The 12,141-nt window shown below is 40.0% G+C and overlaps 1 protein-coding gene across 6 annotated transcripts in view; it reads right to left on the bottom strand.

Annotated features, from left to right (window-relative positions):
- GNE (glucosamine (UDP-N-acetyl)-2-epimerase/N-acetylmannosamine kinase) overlaps window positions 1-11,231 on the bottom strand; it is a 37,309-nt gene extending 26,078 nt beyond the window's left edge. For 2 of the 6 annotated variants that reach the window (XM_064291735.1, XM_003407860.4), the window contains exons 1-2: window positions 10,933-11,052; window positions 3,104-3,309 (exon numbers count right to left, since the gene is read on the bottom strand). In XM_064291735.1, the coding sequence (XP_064147805.1) occupies window positions 3,104-3,267 (164 nt within the window). In that variant the 5' untranslated portion in view covers window positions 3,268-3,309; window positions 10,933-11,052. Of the gene's footprint in view, window positions 1-3,103; window positions 3,310-10,932; window positions 11,054-11,088 lie in introns of those variants that run through there. The other 4 variants (XM_010587837.3, XM_064291736.1, XM_010587836.3 and 1 more) reach the window with 4 other exon arrangements.
- Between the last annotated feature and the right edge of the window lie 910 nt (window positions 11,232-12,141).

Here is a 12,141-nt window from a genome sequence, read left to right as displayed (position 1 = left end):
TTGATATTGCCTCAGAGGTCTCTGAATTTCTGTTCTTTTTACTTTTTTTCTTTTCTGTTCTTCACCTGGATAATGCCTATCAATCTGTCTTCAAGTTCACTGATCCTTTCTTCTCTTCAGCATCTACATCAAGCAGATTTTTCATTTCCTATATTGTACTTTTCAGTTCTAGGCTTTTCTTTTTTTTTATAGTTTCTATTTCTCTGTTGAGTAGTTGCTTTAAAATCTCTGCCGCTAATTTCAACATCTGAGCCATTTCAAGGTCTGTTTCTAACTGACTGCTTTTTCTCGATGTTGGGCCAAATTTTCCTGTTTCTTTGCATAATTTATAATTACATACTAAACATGTGGATGACACTATACAGACTCTCTATTCTGTATCTTCCTCTTAAGATTTTTTGTTTGAGCAGGCAGTTAATTTTTGTTTGAGCAGGCAGTTGATTTTTCCTCTGGATTCTGTACGAGAAGGCAGTTGGTTTTTGTTTGAGGTGGGCAGCAAATGAAATTTCTGCTCAGTTTTTTCAGCCTCTAGCTGTTGCTTTCTGCTGGGTTTCTTGGAGTCCCCCATTCATGTGCAGTTCAGTTGTCAGCCAAAAATTTGAAGAATTAATATATATATATATATATATATATATATATATATATAATTTGGGGCTTCCCCTCTGTGTCTCCTTCATTTCCAGAAATCCCCCCACCCCTCAATTTCCAAATGCTATGAGAGACTAAATTCCATTTTCTGGCATCGCAACCTAAAAGTCTGTGGCTTTCTGCTTGAGTTCTAGCCAACCTATACTCTGTGGACTGGAGGGTACTCTCAGGAGAAAAGTCATATTAAACATGGATCTCACCTCCTACAGTTCCCTTCTTTTGAAGATCAAGTCCCCTCCAGTTTTTGCCTGCTGTTAGTCACTCTCTAGTGCCTTCAAATAATTTTTAAAGTATTTTGTCCAGAGTTCAAAAAGGTTAGCTCTGGGAAGGTTAGTCAGATACAAGCTATGGTGCCATTACTAGAATTGGAACTCCTTTTTCTTAAATAACTGTTTTATATTTTCTTCAGCTGTATACTTTGTAAAGTTTATTTTCTGTCTCATAATGAAAGCCATTAAGACCATGAATTTACCTCTAATTACAGGTTTCCCTTTATCATTTTATTATCTCTTATTTTTATTATTTATCAGTATATCATCTGTCTCCCCCACCAGGATATAAGTTCTATGAGAGTAGAAACTTTGTTTCTGTCTTATTTGCCACCTAGTACATTCTAGATGTTTAATAAACATTTATTGAATGAATAAATGAACACATTTCTAAATAGTCTGTTGTTATCTATTTAATTTCCTCTTTTACCTCATTTTTATGAGTATAAAAATGCTGTCATTTTTTAAATTTCTAAGTAGTTGAATTTCTAAAGTAGTGAAGTTCTTTGCTTTAATGTCTTTTTAATACAGGAAATCTATTCACATGGTTTAAAATCCAGAAGGTACAAAAGATTATACAGTGAAAAGTCTACTTGTCACTTTTGTCTCCCCCTCTTCCATTTCCCCTCCAAGAAGAGGTAACCAATTTCTTACCTTAGAATGCACTTGACACATACATTCCCATTAAGTATTGGTCAAGTTTCCTGTTTATACTACTTTTGCACCCTTAGTTATTGTAGTAGCAGATAAGAAACCTACTACAATTTCCCTGGGAGCCTCTTTTCCCCTAGTCTTCCTATAAAACCTTTCTCATAGAAGTAAAAGAACCCACTGAGACTTCCATCTCAAGTGATAGCTAAAATTTGTTTTCTACCTTGTCTTATTACCCAACGTTGATTTTCTTAGTGAGAATTCAGTTCATGTTAAAAATAACCTATGGATCTTTGAGCTATCCTTAAGTTTCTTCTCTGGTCTTTATGTGTTTTCTTAAAGAAAATTGTCAAATTGATGTTTGAAGGCAGGTTTTGGTTTGTTTTTGCTGTTGCTGTTGTCTTGTTTTTAAAGAATAGCCTGACAAAGACAATTTTAATTTAACACATGGTTTGTTTATATATAAAAACCCATTGCCGCCGAGTTGATTCCAACTCACAGTGACCCTACAGGACAGAATAGAACTGCCCCATAGGATTTCCAAGGAGCAGCTAGTGTATTCAAACTGCTGACCTTTTCATTAATAGCCAAATGCTTAACCAATGCACCACTAAAAAAAAATATTTTTAACAACCTTTGGAAGCCACATTAACATTTTCATGCCACAAGGGTGCGCTAAATGCCACTGTATTACTTTCTTAGTTCAAGTACATAGAGCAAAAATGAATGTTCAATTCTAGTTTACACATTCTGCTTCCTCAAAGATTTTCCAGCTTTCATTTTTAAAATTTAGATTGTGATCAATAACAAACCTAATGACATCATAATAAATATCAATGATAATGGTAAATAGCATTCTACTTTATCTTGTAGATAATTGTTGTGTACCCTCGAGTTGATTACGACTCATAGGACAGCGTAAAACTGCCCCACAGGGCTTTCTAGGCTGCAATCTTTATGGGAACAGATTGCTAGGTCTCTTCTCCCACAGAGCCACTGGTGGGTTTGAACCACCAACTTTTCGGTTAGCAGCTGAGCACTTAACCACTGCGCTACCAGGGCTCCTAGATTTTTAAAATCTTGTTCTATATCCACTACTATATATTCTGTTGATCTGTGTACCGGTATTAAAGTATAACGGCCATTAGAACTCACAAAACAGATCATGGGGAATTAGTCATATTACTATGGTTACACGACACATATTTACAAGTGGCATTTCTCTTGAATGTAGTAACACACAATAGTAACATTTATAGGTATCATTTATCAAGCATCTACTAAGCACCATCACTGTAATGGGTATTTATATCACTCTCTCCATTCTTCACAATAACCCACGATATAGGTTTTCACTCCATTTTATAATTGAGGAAGCAGGCTCAGAGATGCTAAGTGAGTTCTCCAAGGCCACATAAAAACTAAGTGGTAGAACTGGGGATGTGAACCTAGGTCCAAAAGGCTTCAAAATCCAAGCTTTCTCCAGTACATCATGTTACAATGAAGAATATCATAAGAAAATGCTTTTATCTTACCCATAGTCATCTATCAGGTGAGAGCCAAGTACCACCACATCAAGTTCAAAGAACTCAGGCTCTGTTTTAATGCCAAACATAATCGGGGCAAGTTTGGAATAATCAGCACGGTTGCAAGTAGCAACACAAACCCGAAGCTTTCGGTTATTCCCATTCTTCTCCATGACTTTTTTTTTTTGTTTTGACACGGTCTTAAAATAGAGTTCCTGAAGTTGCGAAAATAAAAATGATTGTATATAATCAGAATGATAGGTCCCAGGTATAAACAGAATTTTGCAGTTGTTATTTAATCACTATTAGTTATTCTTAACCTTTTTTTTTCCCACCCCTCCACTCCCACTGGTGTAGCCAGAGCTATGAAATCCCAGCAGACTATAGCTCCAGCTCTTTCTCCCACGCTCAAGAAAGCACACTGGGATGCAATTGAGAGTGACATAATTACCTCTAATTTATAAATGCAAGCAAACATCAGCTGTTTAATATTAGTTAAAAATTACTTGCGACACTTCACAATTGATCCCAACATACCAGAATGCTGCAAAACTCTGGCTGAGAACCATTGACCTAGTTCAACTCTCTCATTTGCAAAAAGGGAAACACAGGCCTTGAGAGGGGAAATAACTTCCTCAAGATTCGATGTCACGTCTTGTAAGACACAAGATCTATTCACCCTCATATTATATGCTCCCTATAAACAAAGCACGATGATTGGTGCTGGGGAAGAGGAAGACGAATAAGACAAAAGCCCTACCTTCAAGGCTTCATTAACACCTATACACCAGTGCCTACCAAAGTGACAAATCCAAATGCCTAACAGATATCTCCTATTGTGCGTCCCATACCTGTAAAAACCTGTTATGCGTCCCATACCTGTAAAAACCTGCTGCCATCAAGTTGATTCCAACTCACAGTGACCATATAAGACAGAGTAGAACTGTCCCATAGGGTTTCCAAGGAGTGCCTCATGGATTGAACTGCTGACCTTTTGCTTAGCAGCTGTTGCTCTTAAGCACTATGCCACCAGGGTTTCCGTGTGTCCCACAGGCACCTTAAAGTCACTGCCCCAAACTAAGCTCATTTTCTTTCCCAAGCTTGTTCCTCCTTCCTTATTCTCTAACTCAGTTATGCACTTCCATTCACTCAAATGCTTTGACATCTTTGTCTCCTCTGTTCCTTACCCCATTTCTTGTAAGCCCTGGCAATTCTGCCTCCTGAATATCTTTCAAATACAGTCCCTCTTCTTCATCCCACCAGGACTTCTTCTAGTCCAAGCTCTCATCTTAGGTCTAAACTATTTAATGGGAGCGGCTTGCTTGTCTCTGGACTTGGCCTGTCTGGCACAAACTTTCAGAATGATCTTTCCACAGTTCATAAATCTGATTATATCATACTAACCAGGATACACCATCCACAGGATAAAGTCCAAATTGCTTATCTGGGCCTAACCCATCTTTCCAACCTCTTCTCTCATATCTACAATTACTCTTACTCTGTGCCACAGCACCAGCCATACCAAATTACCTGCAGTTCAGTGAGTCATCTCCATACCTCTGTACCTTTACAGATCCAAGTATCTCTGCCTAAAACTTCCTTTCTGTCTTGCCTGGACTCCTCCTCATCCTTCAAAACTCATTCCAAGTGTCACGCTCTCTTGGAAGCCTTCATGTAAACCTGTTCCTCTTCACCCCACCTCACTTAGTTGCTTTCTCCCTCTTAACACTATGCCCTACCATCCAATATACTACTGCTTCACTCATGTGCCCTGCCCCCCATACTCTACTCTTCATTCAAAAAGTAGAAATCAGAGCTAAGGGATAAAAGATATATCTTATGGAGCATTTTAAACTTCTCTACTTCAATGTAAAACTTTTTCATAGACTCTGATTCCAATGCTTATGTTTCAGGAAGTGTACCAATACTTAGAATTTGTAATCAGGAATCCAGAGAAGCTTGAGTAAGGATGCCAATAAAAAAGGAATCCCCTTTACATCAGGGTAAACTCTGATGCTTAGTGGAAGTCCCATCAATAGCCCTCTGCTCTTGGTACCTCATCTACCCCATCATTAGGCCCACTCTAAACTTTCAACCTCAAACAAAAGCTAATTCCATCCAATGAAAACCACTTTTAAGAAACAGAAGTAAGCATTCTGCCCAGAGAGTTGTATTCCTAAGGCCTAAACACTATCTAATTATTAAAGAGTCAAAAATATTCATATTCTTCCAAAAATGGCTGTCTTAAGTGTTCTTGTACATTATTATTCTTCTACTGATCATTAAATTTGAGCTGAATCAATTGTTATATTTAATTTAAATTTAAAATGGGAGTTTAAATGTACTGGGAACCTAAAAGTGAAAAGTTTTGAAGATTGCTGACCATCAACTTTTCAAATATATGAAGCATTACGAGAGCTCTGAAAGCAAAAATATTCAATGTCACAAACATTTATTGAATATATACTCTGTTCAAAACACTGTAAAGAAAACTAAGAGACGTGTGCTGAGAAGGACCTAATCCCTGATTTTTCGGAACTTACAATCTAGTACATTACACAAGGCTACACAAGAGATTTTAACAAGTTTACTTTCTCAAACAGAAAAATGAGAAATAAAATTAATTTTTTTTCTTTGCCCAGTATACATTATTTATTTGTTTTGGATCAGATGTCATGCCCAAAGATACACTTTTAGACTGGGAACTGTGACTGGTGACCAGCGTCGCCATTACTAGTATCAAATGGATAATGTGTGATGAAATGGACTTAAACTGCAATAGGTGAATTTAGGCTGCATGAAGTTCGATGTAGAACAAGCAAGATAAAACTAGTTTATTTACACAGTGGAATTCTGCAATTCAAATTAAAATTGCCATTACAATGAATGGATTATGTCTATTATTTGTTAACACTGCTAACTCTCAAAAACATAACATGAAAAGAAAAAAGGAAAGTCTAATAAGTTAAAGACAATAGGGAACCATTTTTGTAAATTTATAAGAATATGCAAAAAGTTGTCAGTTTGTCGTACTGTGGGGGCTTGTGTGTTGCTGTGATGCTGGAAGCTATGTCACTGGTATTCATATACCAGCAGGGTCACCCATGATGGGCCGGTTTCAGCTGAACTTCCAGATTAAGACAGACTAGGAACAAAGACGTGGCAGTCTACTTCTGAAAAAAATTAGCCAGTGAAAACCTTATGAATAGCAATGGAACACAGTCTGATAGAGTGCTGGAAGATGAGCACCTCAGATTGGAAGGCACTCAAAAGATGGCTGGGGAAGAGGTGTGTCCTCAAAGTAAAGTCAACCTTAATGATGTGGATGGAGTCAAACTTTTGGGACTTTCATTTGCTGATGTGGTGAGACTCAGAATAAAAGGAAACAGCTGCAAATATTCATTAATAATAGGAATGTAGAATGTACAAAGTATGAATCTATGAAAATCAGAAATAGTCAAAAATAAAATGGAACACATAAACATCGATATTCTAGGCATCAGTGAGCAGAACCAAACTGGTATTGGCCATTCCTAATCAAAAAGTCATATAATCTACTATGTCAGGAATGACAAATTGAAGGGGAATGGCTTTGCATTTATGGTCAAAAAGAACATTTCAAGATCTATCCTGAAGTACAACGCTGTCAGTGATAGGATAATAGCCACACACCCACAAGGAAGGCCAGTTAATATGACTATCATTCAAATTTATGCACCAACCACTAAGGCCAAAGATGAAGAAATTAAGGATTTTTACCAACTTCTGCAGTCTGAAATTGATGGAACATGAAATCAGGATGCATTGATAATTACTGGTGACCAGAATGCAAAAGTTGGAAACAAAGAAGGATCAGTAGTTGGAAAATATGGCCTTCATGATAGAAATGATGCTGGAGGTTGCATGATAGAATTTTGCAAGACCAACAACTTCTCCACTACATATACCTTTTTCAACAACATAAATGGCGACTATATACATGGACCACACCGGATGGAATACACAGAAGTCAAATTGACTAAATCTGACGGAAAAGCTCAATATCATCAGTCAGAACAAGGCCAGGGGCCAACTGTGGAACACACTATCAGTTCCTCATATGCAAGTTCAAGTTGAAGCTGAGGAAAATTAGAACAAGTCCACGAGAGCCAACGTACGACCTTGAATATATCACACCTGAATTTAAAGACCATCTCAAGAACAGATTTGGCATGTTTAACATTAATGACCCAAGACCAGATCAAATGTGGAGTGACATCAAGGACATCATACACGAAGAAAGCAAAAGGTCTTTTTAGACAGGAAAGAAAGACCAAAAGCGATGTCAAAAGAAACTCTGAAAGTTGCTCTTGAATGTAGAGTAGCTAAGGCAAATGGAAGAAATGATGAAGTAAAAGAGCTGAACAGAAGATTTCAAAGGGCGGCTCAAGAAGACAAAGTATTATAATGACATGTGCAAAGACCTGGAGTTAGAAAACCAAAAGGGAAGAACACATTCAGCATTTCTCAAGCCCTGAGTTGCAATAGTGAAGGATTCTATGGGCAAAATATTGAATGACATAGGAAACATCAAAAGAAGATGGAAGGAATACACAAGCCACTGTACTAAAAAGAACTGGTCGATGATCAACCATTTCAGGAAGCAGCATATGATCAAGAACCTATGGTACTGAAAGAAGAAGTCCAAGGTGCACTGAAGGCATTGGTGAAAAACAAGGTTCCAGGAATTGACTGAATACCAGCTGAGGTGTTTCAACAAACAGATGTAGTGCTGCAAATGCTCACCCGCCTATGTCAAGAAGTTTGGAAGACAGCTACCTGGCCAACCGACTGGAAAAGATCCATATTTATGCCTATTCCCAAGAAAGATGATCCAACTGAATGTGGAAATTATTATTATTAAACAATATCATTAATATCACACATAGGTAAAATTTTGCTGAAGATCATTCCAAAATGGTTCCAGCAGTACGTCGACAGGAAACTGCCAGAAAGGCAAGCTCATGTCAGATGGATCTTGGCTGAAAACAGAGAATACCAGAAAGATGTTTACCTGTGTTTTATTGACTATGCAAAGGCACTTGACTCTGTGGATCATAACAAATTATGGATGACATTGAGAAGAATGGGAATTCTAGAACACCTAATTGTGCTCACGAGAAACCTGTACATAGATCAAGAGGCAGTCATTCAAACAAAACAAGAGGATTCTGCATGGTTTAAAGTTAGGAAAGGTGTGTGTCAGGGTTGTATCCTTTCACCATACCTAGTCAATCTGTATACACAGCAAATAATTCAAGAAGCTGAACTATCGGAAGAAGAACGGGGCATCAGGATTGAAGGGAAGGCTCATTAACAACCTGCTTTATGCAGATGACACAACCTTGCTTGCTGAAAGTGAAGAGGACTTGAAGCACTTGCTGATAAAGATCAAAGACCACAGCCTTCAGTATAGACTACACCTCAACATAAAGAAAAAAATCCTCACAACTAGACCAATAAGCAACATCATGATAAATGGAGAAAAGGCTGAAGTTGTCAAGGATTTCATTTTTCTTGGATCCACAGTCAACACCCATAGCAGCAACAGTCAAGAAATCAAAAGACACATTGCATTGGGCAAATCTGCTGCAAAAGACCTCTTTAATGTGTTAAAAAGCAAAGTTGTCACTTTAAGGACTCAGGTACACCTGATTCAAGCCATGGTGTTTTCAATAGCCTTATATGCATATGAAAGGTGGACAATGAATGAGGAAGATAGAAGAAAAACTGACACCTTTGACGTATAATGTTGGTGAAGAATACTGAATATACCATGGACTGGCAAAAGAACAAACAAACCTGCCTTGGAAGAAGTATAGTCAGAATGCTCCTTAGAAGCAAGGATGGTGAGATTTCGTCTCACATACTTTGGACATGTTATCAGGAGGGATCAGTCTCTGGAAAAGGATCTCATGCTTGGTAAAGTAGAGGGTCAGCAAAAAAGAAGATTCTCAATGAGATGGATTGACACAGTGGCTGCAAAAATGGGCTCAAGCGTAACAATCATCACGAGGATGGCGCAGGACCGGGCAGTGTTTCGTCTGTTGTACATGAGGTTGCTACGTGTGGAAACCAACTCAACGGCACCTAACAACAACAGCATTATTGTATGTTATTTACTGACATACATTAAAATTATAAATACTTGTATGGGAATGATACACACAAACTCAGAACAGTAGTTATCTCTGGAGAGGGATAGAAGGGAAAGGAAAATGGGGGTGAAAGCGCTTTAGCTGTCTAAATAAACTTTTATGTTTAAAAATGATACCACAGCAGAGATCTGAAGGAAACATGGCAACATGTTAATGTGTTAAATCTTGATGGTTGGGAGGGTATCTTCTTTTTTTTTTTTTTTTTAGCATATCTGAAATATTTCATAATTAAAAGCAAGAAATCTTTTAAATGGACACTGTGCAGTAGGTGTTGTCCATAGTTTCCTCAAGCTCTAAAACTCAGAAAGTCAGAAAGAGGAATTGGATATTTGCATCCATTTTTCCACTTCACTCCTCAGTTCCATAATTGTGGCCTAGAGAGAGACCAACAAGTATGTGTGAGTGTGTGTATGTATTCTCCCAACTCCCAGAAAAGTATGCTTTCCTCTTGAACTCACTGGCAATCTCTATCTAAGAAGCCCAATTCTTCAAGACCACTTCCTGCATTCTCTCAACTCAAGACTGTCTATTATAAATACTGACCAAAAGGTGATCAACCCGTCCCAAGAAAATAAAGAACATCCCACTCAACTGTGGAAAAAGATAGTTCCTCTTGATGAAGATATATATGTTTTTTTTTTTTTTTTGGTAATTAACTTGAAATGATGAACACTTGGCTCAGGCAGTCACTGAGCAAATAATAATAATAGTAAACATTTGCTAAGGTGCCAAGCATGTCTGTTACAAGCATTATTTCATTTCATCTGCACTCCTCCTGTTAGTCCCATGTTACAGACAGGGACACTGGGGTACAGAGAAAATAATTTAGTTGCCCCAAATCACAGTTAACAATTTACAGAACCAAAAAACAAACCCACTTGTGAATGATTCCAGCACTTAGGATACTGCCCCACACCCAGTGTTTGCCTTTTGTCTGTTCATTCCATAAACACCCATGAGTGCCTAGTCCTACTAGAAACCATGGGGGTTAAGAGGTGCAGAGAAGAGGAGACATAGGAATAAGAAGGAAAGACTGTGAAGGATAAAGTGGTCTGGAACTCAGAACTCTATTCCTGAAATTTAATTCGGTTAAGCTTCTTGTCCTTCCAGAGCTCCTATAGTTGTGCTAACCAATTATTTATACTGCGGAACTGTACCCCACCACTTCTCTCTAGCAGAGGAACAGAGAATACTTTTTGTGTTCTAACAATCTTACTAATCTGCTCATAGCTGGGGGATGAGGAGTGGATAAATGCTTATCAATCTTCCAAGGGAGCCCAGCCTCAGAATACAGACATACAGACTCAGGATTGGGCGGGGGCTTTCAAGATCATCTTTTAGTCCCTCCTTTTTTTTTTTTTTACACTCCAGTGCAACTTGTCTAACAAGTAGCTGTCCAGCCTTTCTTGCTCGCCTCTGTAATGGGACACTATCCTTCCTGACAGCCCGTTTCCTTGCCGCATGGCACTGCCCGCAAAAGCCGAGTCAAGTTAGGCCTCCTTCTAACACGCCCCACCTCAACTTCCCGGTTATTCACGCGGGGCTCACATTGAACCTGTCTGCTCCGTGGGCCACAAGGCAGTCTTTAACAGGGCTAAAGAGGGAGGCGTAGCGTGCAGGCCTGCGGAAGACAGGGCTTACCCGCGGTGGAATGCGCGCCAGGGGACGCGATGCAGCGGGAAGCCGCCAGCCAGGGAGCTATCTTGAGACTGGGGGCCAGAGAAGGAAGTCCTGGGGGCCGAGGGGATGCTCTCCCCGAGCCCGCCCACGAGCCCTCGGCTGACGCGGGACTCTCACCAGAGGGTGGTCAAAGGCTCCCTTCCTCGCCGCCGCCGCTGCCGCCGCGCTTCGGCGCCCAAAGCCAAGCCGAGCGCCAGAAAGCAGGCCGGGCGCGAGCCACCCCTCTGCTTCCGCAGTTCGACCACGCGGGTCGATGATTCGTCGTTCTACCCTGGCCCGGGCTCCTGGTACACCCCTCCACACCTACTCCGAGTACCGAATCAACAAACGCTCCCTTACGTCACCTGAGAGAAATTCCGTGATTGGCTGCTGCCCGTCCCCACCCGCCCCACCCCTTTCCCAACGGTTTTTAGAGAAAGCCGGATGCGGTGAAGGCGTGGAGGCTTCCGTCGTCGTGGCGGCGGCTCGTTTGCAGTGCAGCTGGCCTTTGTCCCCGCCCTGAAACATTCTCCTCCGCTGGCTACGCAAGCTCATCTGAAACTCGAGTTTTCTAACGCGGTAGTTGTTTTGGCCTTGTCTCCAAGGTGAAACTTACTACATCTTCCACTCCCTCAGTCACGTCATAGCTCTTGACTCAGTCCATACAGTCGTGTAGGCAGTACATCCCAGAGCTGTCTCTTGACTTAACCTTTGCACTCCAGGACCGTGTCAGCTAAAGGCGCTGATGAAGTGCTGAACGATGACCACAGCAAGGGAGATACAATTAGCTCAGCCTTGGCCTCTACTGCAGGGAACCCACAGGCAGTGCAGCGGTCCAGGGACATCCAGAGGGAAACATAGCGGCTGCGCAGAAAAAGCAGCGGGAACGGCTCGCAAAGTTCCCGATGAAGACTCTTTAGTGATCTTTTCACCATTGACAAGAAATTTTGAATGAGTTGGTGATCCAAAATAGGAAAACTATTTTTTACAACCATTCAAAAATTTTCCACAGGCGAAACTAAACAATCTAACGGCACGTTGAGATTCCTTGCAATAAAGCAACTTGGTTTCAAATCCAATCAAACTTTTTCACTTAGTGATTTTAATTAATGATGAAGCTCCAATTTCCAGAACACTTATCAGCAGTCACCCTGCAGCTAGCTTGGAGCCACTAAAAGGTCACATCAGCCA

Source organism: Loxodonta africana, chromosome 9, assembly GCF_030014295.1.
Source record: "Loxodonta africana isolate mLoxAfr1 chromosome 9, mLoxAfr1.hap2, whole genome shotgun sequence".
Lineage (NCBI taxonomy): Eukaryota > Metazoa > Chordata > Mammalia > Proboscidea > Elephantidae > Loxodonta > Loxodonta africana.
This window is presented reverse-complemented; position numbering and strand designations above follow the sequence as displayed.